The 21,841-nt window shown below is 40.0% G+C and overlaps 1 protein-coding gene across 1 annotated transcript in view; it reads right to left on the bottom strand.

The window, feature by feature from the left end:
* Positions 1–21,841, bottom strand: part of PLD5 (phospholipase D family member 5) — a 380,049-nt gene that overhangs the window by 123,334 nt on the left and 234,874 nt on the right. The window contains exon 3 of the mRNA XM_081495441.1: positions 18,411–18,579. Within this exon, the coding sequence (XP_081351567.1) occupies positions 18,411–18,579 (169 nt within the window). The remainder of the gene's footprint in view (positions 1–18,410; positions 18,580–21,841) is intronic.

A 21,841-nucleotide genomic window follows, 5' to 3' on the forward strand; every position in this document is an offset into this window, starting at 1 on the left:
TCCAGTTCAGCCCCTCTGTGACTCTGAAGAGACTGCTTAACCCAAGAGAATAGAGGTTATAAATCCTGCCAATTTCTCTTGACCCAAAAAAACTCATGGGCAGGATAAAATTCCACAATAAAATGTGAAGGGGAAAAAACAAAAATACCAAAGAAAAATCAGAATAAAGTCATGCTCTGTAAGAATAATTCTGGAGATAATATAGAATATGGCGATGGTTTTCAAACTTGTAACAGTTCAACTCTTCATTTAAATGAAAACTTAAGCTAAGCATCTCCATCAATCCATCTCTGTCCACTTGTGCATTTCCCCAGCGCTCCACAGAAAACAACTGTAAAACCACTGAACTTTACCCCTTTATCATACTGAGGTATGATGCAGAATCGTTAGAATACTGAAACTGAGAATGTCAGAGCTGGAAGCTACCTTTGAGATCAATAATCTACCATCTCCCCACTTTATAGATAAGGATAGTCAGGCCCAAGAAAATTAAGTGATATGCTGATTTTCTATAATTTTCTCTACATGACCATTTTATGTTAAAGGGGTATTCTTTCTTTCAGAAGGGGTATTCTGAAAGAAAGTTACATCCACATCTCTTCCTCTCCTTTCCCTCCCAGCTCCAGTATATCCAACTCTTCTGAACTAAGCAGTTCTGGGGCTGGAAGGCATTTAATAACCAGAAGGGTCAGGTTCTGGATACCAACGTGCCTGCAGAGTCAGTCCCTGTCTAACATGAGTGACCGAGTGCTCCTGTTCTCCAGGAGGCTATGCAGGAGCTGGGGCAAATCTTGAGGCCTGGGGCTGGGAATGTGAAGTATTACAGGGGGCAGGGGGCAGGGGGCGGTGGGCGGGGGGAGGGAAGGTGTTCTCCAATTGACCCTTGATAGACAAGTGAATCATCTAATACAGCCCCTCCTTCACCTGAAAGAAAGCCATTAGTAAGCTGATAAAATCAAACACCAACACACTTAAGAGGATCCAGCAAGAGAGGTGCTTGGACACAGTGGGCACTGGCCACTCAAGAAGACAGGAGGTGGAGCTAAGACACAGCATGAGCAATAAAGGACAGTCAGACGTGGCTGGACTAACACTCTACAGTTTAGAGCTGAATTAGAAAAGTCATTAAATACTGTTAAGACCCAAATCAGTGGCCCAAAGATGAAATGGAAGAAATATCTCAAAGCACAAACAAGCAGGCACACACACATACATGGAAACATATGGTGACAAGGGGAGAAAAGGGAGATTGATAAATTGAGGATATATACCACGTGGCTAGGGCTTCCCAGGTGGTGCTGGTGGTAAAGAACCCACCTGCCAATGCAGAAAGCATGAGAGCTGCAGGTTCAATCCTTGGATCGGGAAGATCCCCTGGAGGAGGGCATGGCAACCCACTCCAGTATTCTTGCCTGGAGAATCCTATGGACAGAGGAGCCTGGCAGGCTACAGTCCATGAGGTCTCAAAGAGTCCAACATGACTGAAGCGACTTAGCTCACACACACGCATCATGTGGCTAATAGGTGTATTGGAAGAGAAAAACAGACAAAAAGGAGGGGTTTGCAATAAAAGAAGAAAACTGTGTCTAACTTGAGGAAAGATACAGATTTATGTGTCAAAAAGATAACTGAAGACAGAGGTAAATATAATGTGGAAGTCACAAATAGGCACATTCTATCAAATTAATCAACACCAAGGAAAGAGAGGAATTCTTACAAACTCCTGGCCAAAACCAAAACAAAACAAAACAAAAAGGTAACTATTAAGGAAAATAGATCAGGTTAGCATGGAGCTAAATGGTGGCAACAATAAACCAGCATTTGGTGGTGAGAGACTATGGAAGAAAAAGAGCGATGCCCAGGAGTGTTTCACCTAGTCAAGAATTTTACTGACAGCATGAAAGAAAAAAATATTTTCAGATATATACAGATTTAGAGACTGTATTACTATATAACCCATATGAGGAACATATGCAATGAAGGGCTCTAATTAAATAGTAACTAACACTAAAAGCCAAGAAGGAAGATGATGGGAAGAAATAATTGGTTAGCAGTGTGATATGGATATGTGTTTGATGTATTTGCTAATTAAGAATTCTTAGAAGAGACACATTTCAGGAGAAGGCCTGCTAAGAATCTATTACATGCATTCCCTGTAGGGGTCCTATTACCCTAAAGGGACTAACAGTTGATTCTTTCCTGTGTGAGAGTAGAGATGTATGTGAAAATGAAAGTTACACTTTTTCATTAATAAAACACAGATACACATACAGTAAATATGTAATATATCTGTGGTATTAAATTTCTTGGTGGGAAGGATTAGGAAAAAAAATGTCTAAGAAGAACAAGCCTACACGGCTAGCAAACATAAAGTGCAGTTGCTCAGTCATGTCAGACTCTGTGATCCCACGGACTGTAGCCTAGCAGGCTCCTCCGTCCATGGGATTTTCCATGACGTAAAGAGATGCTTTATGTCAACTAGCGAAGCACAACGCAAAGCAATAACGAGATCTCTTTTTGTACTCAAAGAGATTGAGAAATAATTTTCAAGGGGCAGCATATTCTCTTGTCAACAATTTTGGGAAAGAGTACTGTAACATTCTGCTTTTCTTCCACTCAGGAATCTCATATCTAGAGGCCCATCCCAAAGAAACAAAGACACCAAAACGTGTGTGTGTGTGTGTGTGTACTTACGATTATATAAGTACAAACACACACATGGGATAAAAAGTTTAAATCAGGACTTTCCTGGTGGTCCAGTGGTAATGAGTCTGCCTGCCAATACAGGGGACACAGGTTTGAGCCCTGGTCCAGGAAGATTCTGTATGCCTTGGAGCAACTAAGCCCATGCATCACAATTACTGAACCCAAGCCCTAGAGCCCGTGTTTTGCAACTACTGAAGCCCATGTGCCCTAGAGTCTGTGCTCCACAACAAGAAAAGCCACCACAAGGGGAAGCCTGTGCACCCCAACTAGAGAGTAGCCCCAGTCACTGTGACTAGAAAAAGCCCACATGCAGTGCAACAAAGACCCAGTGAAATCAAAAATTTTTGCTACTACATTTACTGGAAAAAAGTTGTTTACAGTTTAGAACACTTACTAAAATTTTCTTATTTATCTATTATATTTACTGAAATATACAAAGTCTGCCAGGGGTCTGAACACAGATATGTGACTGACATACATTCGTCAGTGTCAACTTTTACTCTCAAATACTCTCAAGACAAAGAAAAGTGTCTTTTGAGAACATTCATTTACTGGATGCATGCTATGTACCAGGCACCTTAATACGTGTTGGAGATACATGATAATAAGAAAATACAGCCCGATGTGTCAGATGGTAGGTGGACAAGGTACAGGCCTAGAGGAAATACAGCAAGAACACTAATAACCCAGTCCAAGACATGCAAGGAAAGTTCCCTCAAAAGGAGGAAGAAAGAAAAAATATTCTGGGTGGAAGTCTGTGGCAGGGACCTAAGTAGGAGCACATCATGAAGGGTCTTGTAAGCCTGGGCAAAGTGTCTACACACCTTCTGAAAAGAAGTGTGGACCCCTGGAGGATTTTACCTAGAGAAGGGCATAGTCAAATTTTTGTTCTGAAAGAAAACTCTTGACTATAAACTGGAGAAGGACTGGTACAGGGCAAGCCTGAAGGCTGAAAGAGAAATTAGAAGGTTGGTGTGAGATAATGTGACCTGAGCTACAGAAGAGTCAATCAAAGTCAAAAAGAAAAAAAAAAAGGGAATGATCTCAGGTATTTATAAGACAGCACAGCAATGAATTGGATGGTTAGGTGTGAGCTGAAGAAAAGAGTAGAGTTGGGGATGGTGGCCAGAGACGCTGGCTGCTCTCAGAATATGCCTATGGAATATAGAATTCCTTATCTGAAGCCACAACATGTTGGCCATTACATCAGTTCACAAATGTCTTGTGGCATGGATCAATCATAGCTTTGAGAACTCAGTGTCACAGACCCAACAACTTAGCTGAGAATGCCCACTTTTTGGGTGATGAGCAAAAAGGATTACCTGCTTGATAACAGCAAACGGAATTAACAGACACAAATTACCATACATTAAATAGATAATCAACAAGGATTTACTGTATAGCACAGAGAATTATACCCCTAATATCTTGTAATAACCTTTAACAAAATAAAATCTGAAAAAAAAAAAAAAAAAAAAAGAGTATCTGCTATGTAAGCATGCTGGCTGCCAGTCCAGGTTCCCTCCCATTATTAATTGAATCTCTTGATTTAATTATTCAAAAGAGTTAATCATCAGATCTTGCTTAATGGTTATTCACAATTATGCAGGCCATGAGTATGAACAAAGCCATCCCCGTCAGGGACAGATGAAGAGAGATGAATAGGCTCATCATACCAGTAAAGGGCCAGGAAATGGCAAGGAATTAGTATCAGGAGAATCATACTTATTACAGGGACCTGAGCAGCTGGATTCCTACAGTACTAGGAAGTAGCTTTAAGCTGCTCAAGAGTCCAGTCTGGCTGCAAAAGGTGGGTGGACAACGTGAAATCTTGGCAGAGCATTCAGCAGTATCAGCAAGAGTGTGGATGGCACTGCAGGAGATGGTGGCCTATGATGTGACTGGGGCGAGGAAGGAATACCAAGATGTGCCCAACACTGCAGCTCTTCCACAATCACTTCTCAGCCAGCAGAGAGCCCTGCACAGAATGCAAGCAAAATTCCTTCAAGTCCTCTCCCCCAGTGGTCCCAGCTTTCCTAGGTAGCAACCGTGAGAGTTTTCTACATGTTCCCTCAAAACCCCATTGTTTTAAGAAACCAGTTCAGACTCTTTAGCCCTCTAACCCTATTTCTAAGAATGGATACCGAGTGAATGAGCAAAAAGAAAACAATGGTTTGCACAGAAATATTGACTGCAGGAGAATTCATTTCCGAAAAAAGAAATAGCTTAAATGTTCAATAATAGAGAAATATATATATGTTTAATCTGGTATGTACACTACATTTGTATATTAGGCAGCCAATTTAAAAAAATGTTTACCAGGATTTCTAATAGCATGGAAAGATATTTATGGTGTGACATTAAGTTCAAAATTAAGATACAAGTTTCTTTATATGAGCCATGTATGTAATTATGCATAAAATAACCATTACAAAATGTTTGCTGATGATCACATGGATGATTTTGTTCTCTTTCATTTCTCTGTAATTTCCAGGTTGTTTTTTTTTTATAGTAAGGAACTATTAGTATTCCACCGGGTCACAAAGAGTTGGACACGACTGAGCGACCGAACAACAACAAAATTAATATTCTAATGGGAAAAAAATTCAACCTATTCTTTTTAAAAGAAATTTCCCAAAATAGAAATTGACCATAGGAAAGTGAAAGTCTAGAGAGAAAACAGCATATAGGCAAACAAAACTAAGATAAGACAATTTAAAAGAAAGTTATTATTTAATGAAAACATTAATAATTGAGAAGAATCTCTTTGGATTCATGATTTATTCATGTCTCTTTGATTGGATTCTAAAAGAATCAAAGAGGTTAAACTCTTGCTAATCATAGTGTTTATGAGTTTATATCTGAATGATGATTTCCCTTGGAAATACACTGGAAAGCAAGCAAGAATATAATTAGAATTATTCAACAGATGGGGAAGCAAAAGCATAGAGAAGCAGCAGGAATTCACTAAGAAACAGAGAGGACCAGAATGAGTCCCACATTTGTAGAAATTAAATTCCTCTTTTAATTTTACATAGTAATCATGTCGGATTCTAGCATAGTATAAAGCACCCAGTGAGAACTCATTATTTGTTACTATAATTAAACTGACTTGAACCAGATTTGTAGTTTGTACCCAAATAAGTCAATGTGAACAACATTTATGAATTTAGTAATAAACACTAACATAGGTGATAAATGGTCAAAGATTATTCTATGCCCTTTATGCATATTAACTAATTTAATCTACACAATGACCTATGAGGTAGGTTCTGTTATCACCTTGATTTTGCTGACGAGAAAACTGAAGCACAGAGAGTTTAGCATCTAACTCAAAGTCACACAGCCAATAAGTGGATAAAAAGAAATATAAGCTGTACTCCAGACTCTACAATCCGTCTACCACTGATAACTGCCTATCGCTCACTGTCTAGAGACAGAATTCTGACTTATGCATTTCAAAACAAGCTCCTGGATCATTAAACTTACAAACATGCTATTTCCTAAATTGAGCAAATACTGTTAAATTTTTAAAATCATAGTTTTTCAAAATTAAACAAATGTGATACATCATCATGGTTCACTGTAGACCAGTAACTAATTGATTTCATATAAATACATCTCTTTAAGAAAGCCCAGGGATAAATCAATGCACCTATGGATACCTTATCTTTGACAAAGGACAGAAAAATATACAAAGGAGAAAAGACAGTCTCTTTAACAAGTGGTGCAGGGAAAACTGGTCAATCACCTGTAAAGAATGAAACTAGAACACTTTTTAACACCATACATAAAAATAAACTCAAAATGGATTAAAGATCTAAACGTAAGATCAGAAACTATAAAACTCCTAGAGGAAAACATAGGCAAAACACTCTCTGACATAAATCACAGCAAGATCGTCTATGACCCGCCTCCCAGAGTAATGGAAATAAAAGCAAAAGTAAACAAAAGGGGCCTAATTAAACTTAAAAGCTTTTGCACAATGAAAGAAACTATAAGCAAGGTGAAAAGACAGCCTTCAGAGTGGGATAAAATAATAGCAAATGAAGCAACTGACAAAGAATTAATCTCAAAAATATACAAACAGCTCATGCAGGTCAATACCAGAAAAATAAATGACCCAATCAAAAAATGGGTCAAAGAACTAAACTTCTTTCTCCAAAGAAGACACACACATGGCTAACAAACACATGAAAAGATGCTCAACATCACTCATTATCAGGGAAATGCAAATCAAAACCACAATGAGGTACCATCTCACGCCGGTCAGAATGGCTGCTATCAAAAAGTCTACAAATAATGAATGCTAGAGAGGGTGCAGAGAAAAAGGAACCCTCTTACACTGTTGGTGGGAATGCAAACTAGTATAGCCACTATGGAGAACAGTGTGGAGATTCCTTAAAAAACTGGAAATAGAACTGCCATATGACCCAGCAATCCCACTGCTGGTCATATGCACTGAGGAAACCAGAATTGAAAGAGACAGGTGTACCCCAATGTTCATCACAGCACTGTTTATAATAGCCAGGACATGGAAGCGACCTAGATGTCCATCAGCAGACAAATGGATAAGAAGGTGGTGATACATATACACAATAGAATATTACTCAGCTATTAAAAAGAAGGCATTTGAATCAGTTCTAATTGGAAGTGGTCAAACAGGAGATGGCAAGAACGGACATTGACATTTTAGGAATCAGCGAACTAAAATGGACTGGAATGGGTGAATTTAACTCAGATTACCATTATATCTACTACTGTGGGCAAGAATCCCTTAGAAGAAATGAAGTAGCTGTCATAGTCAACAAAAAGTTCCAAAATGCAGTACTTGGATGCAATCTCAAAGATGACAGAATGATCTCTGTTTCTTTCCAAGGCAAACCATTCCATATCACAGTAATCCAAGTCTACGCCCTGATCAGTAATGCTGAACAAGCTGAAGTTGAATGGTTCTATGAAGACCTACAAGACCTTCTAGAACTAACACCCCAAAAAGATGTCCTTTTTATTATAGGGGACTGGAATGCAAAAGTAGAAAGTCAAGAAATACCTGGAGTAACAGGAAAATTTTGCCTTGGAGTACAGAATGAAGCAGGGCAAAGGCTAACAGAGTTCTGCCAAGAGAACGCACTGGTCATAGCAAACACCCTCTTCCAACAACGCAAGAGAAGACTCTAACATGGACATCACCAGATGGTCAAGACCGAAATCAGATTGATTATATTCTTTGCAGCCAAAGATGGAGAAGCTCTATACAGTCAGCAAAAACAAGACCAGGAGCAGACTGTGGCTCAGATCATGAACTCCTTATTGCCAAATTCAGATTTAAATTGAAGAAAGTGGGGAAAACCACTAGACCATTCAGGTATGACCTAAATCAAATCCCTTACAATTACACAATGGAAGTGACAACTAGATTCAAGGGATTAGATCTGATGGACAGAGTGCCTGATGAACTATGGATTCGAGACATTGTACAGGAGGCAGTGATCAAGACCATCCCCAAGAAAAAGAAATGCAAAAAGGCAAAATGTCTGTCTGAGGAGGCCTTACAAATAGTTATGAAAAGAAGAGAAGCAAAAGGCAAAGGAGAAAAGGAAAGATATTCCCATCTGAATGCAGAGTTCCAAAGAATAGCAAGGAGAGATAAGAAAGCCTTCCTCAGCGATCAATGCAAAGAAACAGAAGAAAACAATAGAATGGGAAAGACTAGAGATCTCTTCAAGAAAATTAGAGATACCAAGGGAACTTTTCATGCAAAGATGGGCACAATAAAGGACAGAAATGGTATGGGCCGAACAGAAGCAGGAGATATTAAGAAGATGTGGCAAGAATACATAGAAGAACTGTACAAAAAAAATCTTCATGATCCAGGTAATCATGATGGTGTGACCACTCACTTGCCTAGAGGCAGACATCCTGGAATAAGAAGTCAAGTAGGCCTTAGGAAGCATCACTACAAACAAAGCTAGTGGAGGTGATGGAATTCCAGTTAAGCTATTTCAAATCCTAAAAGATGATGCTGTTCAAGTACAGCACTCAAATGCCAGCAAATATGGAAAACTCAGCAGTGGCCACAGGACTGGAAAAGGTCAGTTTTCATTCCAATCCCAAAGAAAGGCAATGCCAAAGAATGTTCAAACTACTGCACGATTGCATTCATTTCACACGCTAGCAAAGTAATGGTCAAAATTCTCCAAGCTAGGCTTCAATAGTATGTCAACCATGAATTTCCAGATGTTCAAGCTGGATTTAGAAAAGGCAGAGGAACCAGAGATCAAATTGGCAACATCCGTTGGATCATTGAAAAAGTGAGAGAGTTCCAGAAAAACATCTACTTCTACTTTATTGACTATTTCAAAGCTTTTGACTGTGTGGATCACAACAAACTGCAAAATTCTTCAAGACACGGGAATACAAGACCACCTTACCTGCCTCCTGAGAAATCTGTATGCAGGTCAAGAAGAAACAGCACTGGACATGGAGCAACAGACTGGTTCCAAATCGGTAAAGGAGTACGTCTAGGCTGCATATTGTCACCCTGCTTATTTAACTTATATGCAGAGTACATCACGAGAAATGACAGACTGGATGAAGCACAAGCTGGAATCAAGATTGCCGGGAGAAATATCAATAACCTCAGATATGTAGATGACACCACCTTTACGGCAGAAAACAAAGAAGAACTAAAGAGTCTCTTGATGAAAGTGAAAGAGGAGAGTGAAAAAGTTGGCTTAAAACTCAACATTCAGAAAACTAAGATTATGGCATCTGGTCTCATCACTTCATGGCAAATAGATGGGGAAACAATGGAAACAGTGAGAGACTTTATTTTGGGGGGCTCCAAAATCACTGCAGATGGTGACTGTGGCCATAAAATTAAAAGATGATTGCTCATTGGAAGAAAAGTTATGATCAACCAAGATAGCATATTAAAAAGCAGAGACATTACTTTGCCAGCAAAGGCTCGTACAGTGACTGCGATGGTTTTTGCAGTAGTCATGTATGGATGTGAGAGTTGGAGTATAAAGAAAGCTGAGTGCCGAAGAATTGATGCTTTTGAACTGTGGTGTTGGAGAAGACTCTTGAGAGTCACCTGGACTGCAACGAGATCCAATTAGTCCATCCTAAAGGAAATCAGTCCTGAATATTCATTGGAAGGACTGATGCTGAAGCTGAAAGTCCAATCCTTTGGCCACCTCATGAAAAGAACTGACTCATTGGAAAAGACCCTGATGCTGGGAAAGATTGAAGGCGCAAGGAGAAGGGGACAACAGAGGATGAAATGGTTGGATGGCATCACCCACTCAATGGACATAAGTTTGAGTAAACTCTGGGAGTTGGTGATGGACAGGGAGGCCTGGCATGCTGCAGTTCATGAGGTCACAAAGAGTCGGACATGACTGAGCGACTGAACTAAATGAGGTGGATGAAACTGGAGCCTGTTATACAGAGTGAAGTAAGTCAGAAAGAAAAACACCAACAGAATATGTTAACGCATATATAATGGAATTTAAAAAGATGGTAACGATGACCCTATATGCAAGACAGTAAAAGAGACATAGATATAAAGAACAGACTTATGGACTCTGTGGGAGAAGACAAGGGTGGGATGATTTAAGAGACTAGCATTAAAACATGTATATTATCATATGTAAAACAGATGACCAGTCCAAGTTTAAAGCATGAAATAGGGTACTCAAAGCCAGTGCACTGGACACCCCCAAGGGATGTGATGAGGAGGGAGGTGGGAAGGGGGTTCGGGATGGGGGGCACATGTACACCCATGGCTGATTCCTGTCAATGTATAGCAAAAACCACCACAACATTGTAAAGTAATTAGTCTCCAATTAAAATAAATTAAGTAATTTAAAAAAAAGAATAAAAGGGGAAAAAAAGATTCAGTCATAGCTCATTATTTTTTTGGTTTCTTCCAGCAAACTCATAGAGAATAGGATTTTTTTGATCAATGAATTTGGTAGCTCTACTAATAAGCCTTTGCCAAATCATATTTTCTGGCTTTTCCTAAACAGTCTTGATTTCATAAAACTCCATCATTTTATTCCATAAATTAGCAACCAAGTTGTCCTGGAAATTCAATATTTCAGGGTCTAAACTCATCATCTAGACAGAGAGAAACAAAACCCTTAGCTCAATCATGTATTTTGATTAAATACGAAAATATAGTTTTCATGGAACTGTAGACCACACTAGCCCTTAACATGACTGCGATGCAGATGGAGGTCACTGTCCAGTTTCTTTTAACACAGAAGGAAACAACTACCAAAAGATTAACAATACCAAGTGCAAGGTAGAAACGACAAAATGAGTTTTTCAGGGCGGGGATTAAACTAGCAACCCTCTGGTGACACAGATTAAAATGCATTTTTAATGAGTGCTTCTGTTTCCAGGGAAATGAAAAAAAAAAGATAGGCTTTCATCATTCTGTTAGTAATGACCATAGCTCACTCTTGGGCTTCCCAGGTGGCGCTAGTGATAAAGACTCTGGCTGCCACTTCAGAAGATGTAAGAGACATGGATTCAGTCCCTGGGTCAAGAAGATCCCCTGGAGGAAAGCACGGCAACCAGCTCCAGTAGTCTTACCTGAAGAATCCCATGGACAGAGGAGCCTGGAGGGCTACCATCCACGGGGTCGCAAAAAGCCAGACGCAACTGAAGTGACTTAGCACACACACATAGCTCACTCTTGTGAAACGGCATCCAGGGAGGACACAGACATCCAGAGAACACACAGATGTCATGTGCCATGTTTATCTGTGTCCCTTTTCTGCTGAGCTGAGGCCTGCCTGCCACTGGCTATACCATTCCTTGGTGTATTTTGCTTACAGCTGCAGGATGATAAGTAGATGGGCCACTTTTCAATTATCAGTTCAGTCCAGTCGCTCAGTCATGTCCGACTCTTTGTAACCCCATGAACCGCAGCATGCTAGGCTTCCCTGTTCATCACCAAATCCCGGAGTCCACCCAAACCCATGTCTATCAAGTCGATGATGCCATCCAGCCATCTCATCCTGTGTCATCCCCTTCTCCTCCTGCCCTCAAACTTTCCCAGCATCAGGGACTTTTCAAATGAATCAGCTCTTCGCATCAGGTGGCCAAAGTATTGGAGTTTCAGTTTCAACATCAGTCCTTCCAATGAACACCCAGGACTGATCTTCTTTAGGATGGACTGGTTGGATCTACTTGCAGTCCAAGGGACTCTCAAGAGTCTTCTCCAACACCACAGTTCAAAAGCATCAATTCTTTATAGTCCAACTGTCACATCCATACATGACCACTGGAAAAACCATAGCCTTAACTAGATGGACCTTTGTTAGCAAAGTAATGTCTCTGCTTTTTAATATGCTGTCTAGGTTGGTCATAACTTTCCTTCCAAGGAGTAAGCGTCTTTGAATTTCATGGCTGTAATCACCATCTGCAATGATTTTGGAGCCCAGAAAAATAAAGTCAGCCACTGTTTCCGCTGTTTGCCCATCTATTTGCCATGAAGTGATGGGACCAGATGCCATGATCTTAGTTTTCTGAATGGTGAGCTTTAAGCCAACTTTTTCACTCTTCTCTTTCACTTTTATCAAGCCAACTTTTTCACTCTTCTCTTTCACTTTTATCAAGAGGCTCTTTAGCTCTTCTTCACTTTCTGCCATAAGGGTGGGTGGTGTCAACTGCATATTTGAGGTTATTGATATTTCTCCTGGCAATCTTGACTCCAGCTTGTGCTTCCTCCAGCCCAGCATTTCACATGATGTACTCTCCATGTAAGTTAAATTAGCAGGTTGACAATATGCAGCCTTGACATACTCCCTTCCCGATTTGGAACCAGTCTGTTGTTCCATGTCCAGTTCTAACTGTTACTTCTTGACCAGCATACAGGTTTCTCAAGAGACAGGTCAGGTGGTCTGGTATTCCCATCTCTTGAAGAATTTTGCACAGTTTGTTGTGATCCACACAGTCAAAGGCTTTGGCAGAGTCAAGAAAACAGAGGTAGATGTTTTTCTGGAACTCTCTTGCTTTTTTGATGATCCATTGGATGTTGGCAATTTGATCTCTGGTTCCTCTGCCTTTTCTAAAACCAGCTTGAACATCTGAACGTTCACGGTTCATGTATTGTTGAAGCCTGGCTTGGAGAATTTTAAGCATTACTTTACTGGCGTGTTAGATGAGTGCAATTGTGCGGTAGTTTGAGCAATCTTTGGCATTGCCTTTCTCTGGGATTGGAATGAAAACTGACCTTTTCCAGTCCTGTGGCCACTGCTGAGTTTTCTATATTTGCTGGCATATTGACTGTAGCACTTTCACAGTGTCATCTTTCAGGATTTGAAATAGCTTAACTGGAATTCCATCACCTCCACTAGCTTTGTTTGTAGTGATGCTTCCTAAGGCCCACTTGACTTCACATTCCAGGATGTCTGGCTCTAGATGAGTGATCACACCATTGTGATTATCTGGGTCATGAAGATCTTTTTTGTACAGTTCTTCTGTGTATTATTGCCACCTCTTCTTAATATCTTCTGCTTCTGTTAGGTCCCTACCATTTCTGTCCTTTATTGAGCCCATCTTTGCATGCAATGTTCCCTTGGTATCTCTAGTTTTCTTGAAGAGATCTCTAGTCTTTCCCATTCTATTGTTTTCCTCTATTTCTTTGTATTGATTGCTGAGGAAGGCTTTCTTATCTCTCCTTGCTATTCTTTGGAACTCTGCATTCAAATGGGTATATCTTTCCCTTTCCCTTTGCTTCGCTTATAGTTCCTACTTATCTAGTTACCATTTATGGTTCCCACTTAGAAATTTTCAGACTCTGTTGGTTTAGAAGTAAATATTGTGTTCCTCGAAATAAGAATATTTTCTTTTAAAAATATATTATTGGAAAAAAGTTTCAAAATTGAGCCAATTTTCATGATACTGGATCATCTTAAAAAATTTTAGTTAGTTCACTTGAGTAATTAAGGGGTGGATTTCTTTTTCTTAGCTCAGTAAGAAATTGTTTGTCTTCTGTGTGCAGTAAGCCAATCAATAACTATATCCCAGTAATTATGAGGGCATGGTAAAACTAAAAGGTCCAAAGATTAGCCACCTCAAATTTGAAATGTTGGGTAAAATCTTGAATTTTCTATTTCCATTTGAAAGATAAAATCAGGTAGAATTTAAATCAAATGGTCCTTCTGTCAGTACTTTCCTTTGTAGAAATGGTAAAACTTGATGGCCTGGAGAGAACAGGATATGGGTTCTTTAAGAACACCTGAAAAGAAAAAGCTGGTAGCAAGGACCTTTCTTTTTTCCATTTCTGATCTCTGTACAATTGCCCCTATGGTGTGGTGAGAGGGTAGGAAGGAGTGAGCCAGGCTCTAAAAATAATCTCTGAAAGCCCAAGGCATGTGGTATTTGGACAAGTTCTTCTGGGCCTTTGTATCCTAAGTCCTTCTGTGAACATTGCTCTAGGACTTGAGGGTCAGATGAGGGGAGATGGGAAATGGAGCAAACTGGGCAGCAAGCACTCTATTCCAAGCAAGAAAAGCTTGCTCTTTCTTTAAAGACCACAGTCCATGCCTGGTGTTTGACCAGTGGCAGTCACTTGGCCACCAATGGACCAGAGGAAGAGGCAAAAAGCCACTGTCTTATTGCCAGAGTGAGGCAGGAGATAGGTGAGATCCAAGTTAGGCATTTACAGTAACTGGCCCCCTGTTTACATTTTATGGGGCAGGAAAAAGGTGGGCTTCAGGCTGGTCACTTAGAACTAGCTTCCTGTCTGCTTCTCCTGAGACAAGAGATAGGTGGGTTCCAGGTTAGGCATTTACGATCACCCTCCTGTTTATTCTCCAAAACAGAAATAACAACAGAAATAGAGTAAATAGCCAAGCTTTGTCTCCTGTGGACACCTGAAGATAACAGTCATGGCAACCACAAAGAGGCACTAAACTCTGTTTAAGAAAAGGATCAGGACGTGGTGTATTTTTTGTCCTTGGGGCAAGAGAGATACTACACATGCACAGAAGGACTTCTTGGGGGTCAAAAGGCAGGGGACGGTCGTCAGGCCATACATCTTGCAATTTTCCCTCCCAGACACCTTGAGTTGGACTCCAACTTGGCAGAGGGGTACATGCACATCTTGGGGAGGGTCGTGAGACAAATTAATCAGAGGCACAAAACAAGAAAAGGCCAGAGGGTGGACAAAGACCCAGTGAGGGCAGACAAAGACAAAGTGCCCCCTTACAAAGGATTTAAATTTTTCAAAGGCACGACTCTCTTCCAGAGTTTGCCCATGCTTCTTTCCATGTTGTACTCTGATTTTCTCTTTTGCCTTCCACATCCTTGTCAGAATTTTCTTTTCAAGACAGGTAAGGACTGGGGATTTAGGCTCTAGCTGCTGGCCTTCATGGTCCAGTGGATAGGAATTCCGGTTTACACTTGGGTGACCAGGGATCCATTCTTGGTCAGGGAACTAAGATCTCACTTCCGGCTACTGCTCACTGCTGCATGCGTCCGTAGTAGGAACCCTGTGAACACTGCTGTCAACCACCCTGCTTTCTCCTGTTCACCACCTCTCACAGGGCATGGTACTCAGGGCCAGGAGCAGGCAGGAGTAGGGAGAGTTGTTTATGCAATCAGTCTCATGTTCTGCTTGAATCCATTTAATTTCCAAAGCAGGTAAAGCCCCTCTATTCTTCATGTCTGCAAATGCAGTTTTCTCCTTGTAAAGGGGCAAAGTGAAATTAGCTCAAAACTCTGCAGAAAACCAGTTGGTGTTAAACTGTAGAGGAGCCTGGGGCTGTTAGGGGAATGAAAGGCAGTCAAGAGGCATCTCTGGTGGGAGTAGAATGACTCCACCAGAAGATACCAGTTCACACCCAGGGTCTCCTCCTGAAGGTTTGCTGGGTGAGCTCAATAATAACCAGGTTGTTGTTACTGTTGTTGTTCTTTAGTCTCTCAGTCGTGTCTGACTCTTTGAGACCCCATGGACTGCAGCTGGCCAGACTCCTCTGTCCATGGAATTCTCCAGGCAAGAATACTGGAGTGGGTTGCCATTTTCTTCTTCAGGGGATTTTTCTAATCTAGGGGTCAAACCCTTGTTTCCTGCATTGGCAGGTGGGTTCTTTACCACTGAGCCACTGGGGAAGCCCTTACTTAATATTTACTACTTAACAAATATTTACTGAACACTTAGTACGATCAAGCACCATGCTAGGCACTGTTAAGCAAAACAGACTGGGACCCTCACTCATCCATTTCATCATTGTCCTGTGAGCAGTACTGAATACTAACCATAATGTAACTTTACAAGCCATGACACAGAAAGGCCATGGCATTCTCTAATGACCCATCTTCTCCCAGAGTCTGAACACTGAAAGGGTTAGCTGGGCTCACAGAACAAGAGGTTGGAATGATGTAGTTCAACTCTTTTCCAAGGTTTGCGAGCATACAAACCACCTGGGAATTTGGCTACCAACAGTTCCTCCCATTCCTGTACATGCATACTCCTCCTGGAGTCTCTTGTCCCTCCAGTATTCATGGCCTAGCCGTGTGACTGTTTTGGACTAGGAGAATGTAGTAAAGTTCTGGGAGCCCAAGCATTAAGAGGTCTTATAGTTTTCATTTGCACTCTCCTGAGATCCAACTGCCCTATAAAAACCTTGGTTTCGATTACTGAATGATGAGTGTCCACATGTAGAGAATGAGCCTGTCTGGCCCTCAGTCAGCCCAGGCTCAGCTACCCTCCTACCTCCACACAACTGTGTAAGTAATCCCAGCCAGCACTACTGGAGCCAAAGAACTGTCAGCCAACTCACTGAATCATAGGAAATAATAACAAGTAAGTTTTGGAGTTGTTTGTGAAACCACAATAGAGAATTAAATAGAAACTACTGCTGGGAAAACTTAAAGCATGTGGCATTGGCTACGGGACTGGGTGGTGGGATGGACTGGAATCTCATTCTGTTACTCAAGGCTGGAAGAACAGGAAAGAAATTGCTTTCGAGTCCTTGAGAAAGTAATGGCAGAAAGTTTGACAATGCTACTGCCTGCTGTAGAGTAAGAGACAGAAAATGTGACGAATGGGTTTGGAGATCCGGCTAAGGTGATTGTTCAGGCAGGTTATCAAAGCTTTGGTGGTACATGATAAGAAAGAACTAGTTTGTTTTCATGCAGAACTTTGAGAGAAATGCAGAAAATCTAGGACAGTCTCTCAATTAGCAAAACACTCTCAAAGTGAGAAATGGCCTCAGGGTAAAGAGCAAATCAAAGTTGTGGTTATAAGAGTCCTTGTTGAGTCTTCTGATGGATTAAAAGTGGGAGGTGACAGACCATCTCAGACAAAAGGACTCCTGGAAGTGAGAAGAGTGAGGTTTTTGAAGATTCTTGAATCACCAGCTGAAGTAGAAAAAGACCCACCTGAGTTATTAGCCTTTTGCTAATAGAGTGGATTATCACTGAATACATAGAAAGTCTCCAAAAGTTTTTAAGGGGTTGTTCCATTTTGGACTACTTAAAAAGGGACATAGATGGTTTAAAATAAAAAGAGATCTCTTGGGCCTCAGATTTCTACCGGCAGAAAGTCAACTAAGAAAATAAGTCTGAAGCAAACACAGACTCTTTCTTATGAAAAAGAAAGAAAAGCACAGGGGGTGGAGCAATGAGTTTCTGAGAACAGTAGATTAGGAAAGCACTCCTAGGAAGCAGAACTAGGTCCCAATCTACAAACATGCCCTGTTCTCCAAATTCAGAAAACTAGTGATACGTCAGGCTGGCTTTCAAAACTGCTGTGGACTCACGGGGCTTCCCAGGTGGGGCTACTGGTAAAGAACACATCTGCCAATGCAGGAGACATAAGAGATGAGGGTTAGATCCCTGGGTTGGGAAGATCCCTTGGAGGAGGGCATGGCAACCCACTTCAGTATCCCTGCTTGGAGAATCCCATGGACAGAGGATCCTGACGGGCTACAGTCCATAGAATCACAAAGATTTGGACATGACTGAATCAACTTAGCACATACACATGTGGACTCATGACCAATTTAAGTTTAGGCCAATGGTCATACACTTGATAGCTCAGTGCTATCAAGGTTGTACCGACATAAAGGAAAACACACGAACGATTACCAGGATTATTTTCACATCTCCAGGGTAGCATTTCATTCAGAAATCATTTCGATCATTTAGTCAGTTTTCTAAAGGTTGTTCCTATAACTAGTAAACTTCTTTTTCCTATTCACCCAAATATGACAGTCAAGAATACACAGCTATACTGGAAAGTGTGACTCCACTACTTAAAAAGTTGGCTTTCTGTGCCACAAAGACAAATTAAGACACCAATGAACCAAATAAATGCTTCAGCAAGCAGTTACAGAATTAGAACTGAAAACACGCAGGTTGTGCAAAGTAGAAATCTGCAGTGTGCCATCAACAGACACCACAATGGGAAGACACCCCTGAAGGTGTCCGATACAGCATAAAGAGCCTCTTCTTTGCAAAGATGAGATGTGATTTTGCCCCTGAAAACCTGGCCTTCTAGTAGAAACTGAGCAACCGTTGATTAACAATGGCACATACATAAAAATGTAATAATGAACATGAACTATGGGTATAGATAGAAAAAATGAACTTGAACTTGAGGAGTGGCAGCAAGAATACTGCAGGGTATAAAATGCACAAAAGTCAAATCATCACACACATTAGAGGATGCAGCTTACCTGACATGCTGATGGATGACTGTGGTTGAGATCCCAATGGGAAGATACTATGTCAACAGACTTTTTGGCCATGCTGAGTAAATTCATCCAGCCTTGGAAAAGTGATAAGTGAAATGGTGCATTTTCTGAATAGTTAAGGCCTTCAGGAATATTTTCCACCAGGGCAATTCTTAGAAAAGATTTTGAAAAACAAACAAACAAAATCTAGTCAAATTTGAAGCCACAGACCTTTATACATACATACAGAGACATCTGAAAAATATTCTTTACTCTTTCTGAAAGTATATGCTCCTCATAATTTATATTTTTCATCAAAGTACTTTAATATTTCCCCTATACTAATCTACTGTGTTCTGGGTTTATGCTCTCTTTCTCCCCAGTTAGCACTCATATTTCAGAAAATCATGGTATATATCCTTAATGTCCAGTGTCCAACTAGCCTTGAGAAAAAATCCAGACTATCCTACACAAGCATCTTCCTCTCGTAATATTTCTTTTTTCCCCTTACAGTAATGCAATTTTTTAAAAAGATACTACTTTTGTGAGCTACTTAAGACCATAAATTAATTTTGCATATCTCTAGTTTCTAGTATAATGTTGAACATATAATAGAACTGTTCAGAAACAAAAACATTGTTAGGTTTATTACTACTAGAAAATAAAAATAGTAAATGCTATTACTATTGTTTAGAACCTTTGTTAATGCTTCGCAGCCTAAGACATAAAATGATACTAAGAAGGAAATTTTAAAACTTTCCTGTTGCAGGGATTTATTGAAGCTGGAGATAGGGAATGTATAAAATAATAGCAATAACCAAGCCCTAAATTGCAGGGGCTTCCCTAGTGGCTCAGTGGTAAAGAATCTGCTTGCTGATGCAAAAGATCGAGTTTGATCCCTGGGTGGGGAAGATCCCCTGCAAAAAGAAATGGCAACCCACTACAGTGTTCTTGCTTAGAAAATTCCATGGACAGAGGAGACTGGTGGGCTACAGTCCATGGGATCACAAAGAGTCCCCACAACTGAGCGACTGAGCACCACAACCACTGCAGAATGGGCTTCCAGAGACTAAACAACAACAAATAAACTACAACCAGTAATATCCGAATAAATGTGCCTTCTCTTTTTATATCAATACTTCCTCATTTATTGACAACATGTACACTACGGCTTCCCTTGGTGCTGTGTGGTTTTCACTTCTGAGTTAGCCCAGGTGACACATAACATTTTAATAAAGGGACGAACAATTTTTTTTCCAGTTTAAGAAACGTAAATTCTCCTGCAACTCTTGATGGGAAGCTCCAAACTCTTATGAAGATATCTGTAAATCCTTCCAGAACAAAGATCATTTTTATTCAAAGCTAGGTATCCCTAGAGCTGGATACATAATTACGGCTCAAGAAATAGTTATAGAATGAATTTCAGCTTCCAATATAGAATCCAGAACTTCCCAATTAAACTGTTAACTGTGTCTTAATTAGACTTGTTCCATTTAGCCAGTTTTAGAAACAAAAACAATACTCATAGTAAAATGTTTATGTATTTGATGAATATCAAGCCCAAATAAGGTTTAGGTATATGTCTTACAGACATCCACAAATTTAGGGTCCAATTACCCAACCACTACCCACGATTGAATTAAAAATTGTTGGAGCCCTTAGGAGCACAGAACAAGCAAATCACTCAGTGTACACAGCACAGAAAGGACTACAACAAAACTCTCTAGTTCTCTGGAATTTATAATCCAGTGAAAGAGCTTGTCTCATATGTAATGACTTAAATAGGAAGTAGACTTTAAGAAATGGCAAAACAAGAGTAAGGATTAATTAGATAGATAATGCACCATCTAAAGTTCCACTGGAGCATGAACAGAAAGGAAAAAGTAATTAAGTTAGGAGCATCTGGAACTGAAGAAAGTGGGACTTGAGTCGCAAAGATAGAATTAACTTTTATAGGTGAGCTGGAAGAGAAAGATATTCCAGGAAGAAGGAGGAACTTTTAAAACATGGTGTATTTGGATACTTGAGAGTCAGGTGGCCAAGGGGAGTGTGAGGTGGAAGAGTTGTGGCAGGGGCTTGCCATGGTGGAGAAGACTGGCAACGTCTGTAGGGACCACACTGTAGAGGTTGTGAACCAAGAAGAGAAGCTCAGACTTAACTGTGATGCTTTTGAGAGCGACCAATTACATTTTAGGGGTCTGACAGCACACTTGTATACCATTGAAGGAAGATGACAACCAGTAAAAGGTCCATTGAAACTGACAAGGAACATGATTGAGAGAAATTATCAAGGCAAAAAAGAAGAGAAAACTAGCTCATGACCTAATGTGGGAGGAATGCCTACATTTTTCTGGTTAGTAGGGTGTGAAACAGATGAGAAGATTCAGAAGTAACCAAAAGAGTCAGGAAGACAAGAGAGGTCCAGGAGAATGCAGTGTCTGGGAAGCCAAAGTGAGAGAGGGTCAAAAAGGTGGAGATGGGATATTTTTATCCACGTCAAAGCCTTTGAAGGCAAGATGTTGAAGTTAGATATTTTAATTCTATCCACACTTAAAGTCCAGTTATCTATATTAACAGTAGCTAGACATAGCATGAAGAAATGATCCCAGTTAATCAGCAATTTCAGTCCCTCCCCTACAACTAAGGAATATATTTTAAAATCAAACAAAAAAACAAACCAATAAATAAAATAAAAATAGAACATCATTTAATAAATAGAACTAAGTAGTTTCAATTTTACTTCAATATAAAAGTCATGCTGAGAAAGACACAGAAAAGAGTCAAGAAGCCCTGATAAACCCAACATACACAACAATGGATAGAGAGTAACTGTGCAGTTGTAAGTGGTTCTGCACCACCCCTTTCTTCATACCACACACATGGTTTCTGTTAGGCATACAATACAGATTCCCAATTTCTTTCAGAAATCTTTAGACCAGATATTCTTAATCTTGGATGCATGAATAGAATTTAGGGTGACCTGTGAGCTTGATCTTTATTTTCCTTCATCTCTAACTGAAATTTAACATTCCCCTCAGTTACAGACATAGGCAAAAAATGACAGGAATATTAAAAGAACCTGTGATTCTGTTATCATGAAAAATTTTCATACCATGGTACAATTACTACTACTGATATCTCCAAGTATTAATATTTATCACTACTTTGAAATTATGGGAATCATCAGATCTTATTATTTCTTGAATAAGTAGTATAGAACATACATTACTATACCACATTTTTAAAAATATTTTGGATAAATTTATTTTAATGTTACTGGTTTTCATTGGAATCCTATGTATTTCAATTTATGCATTTAAAACATTATTCATGAAAGGAGTCCATTGGCTTCAGCAGACTACTAATAGTGTCTATGGCACAAAAAAGTTAAGAAGTACTCATCAGACAGATAATATATCTTCTATTCCTTTTTT

The sequence above is a fragment of the Giraffa tippelskirchi genome, chromosome 5 (genome assembly GCF_054371585.1).
Source record: "Giraffa tippelskirchi isolate mGirTip1 chromosome 5, T2T-mGirTip1v1.2.pri, whole genome shotgun sequence".
Taxonomy (NCBI): Eukaryota; Metazoa; Chordata; class Mammalia; order Artiodactyla; family Giraffidae; genus Giraffa; species Giraffa tippelskirchi.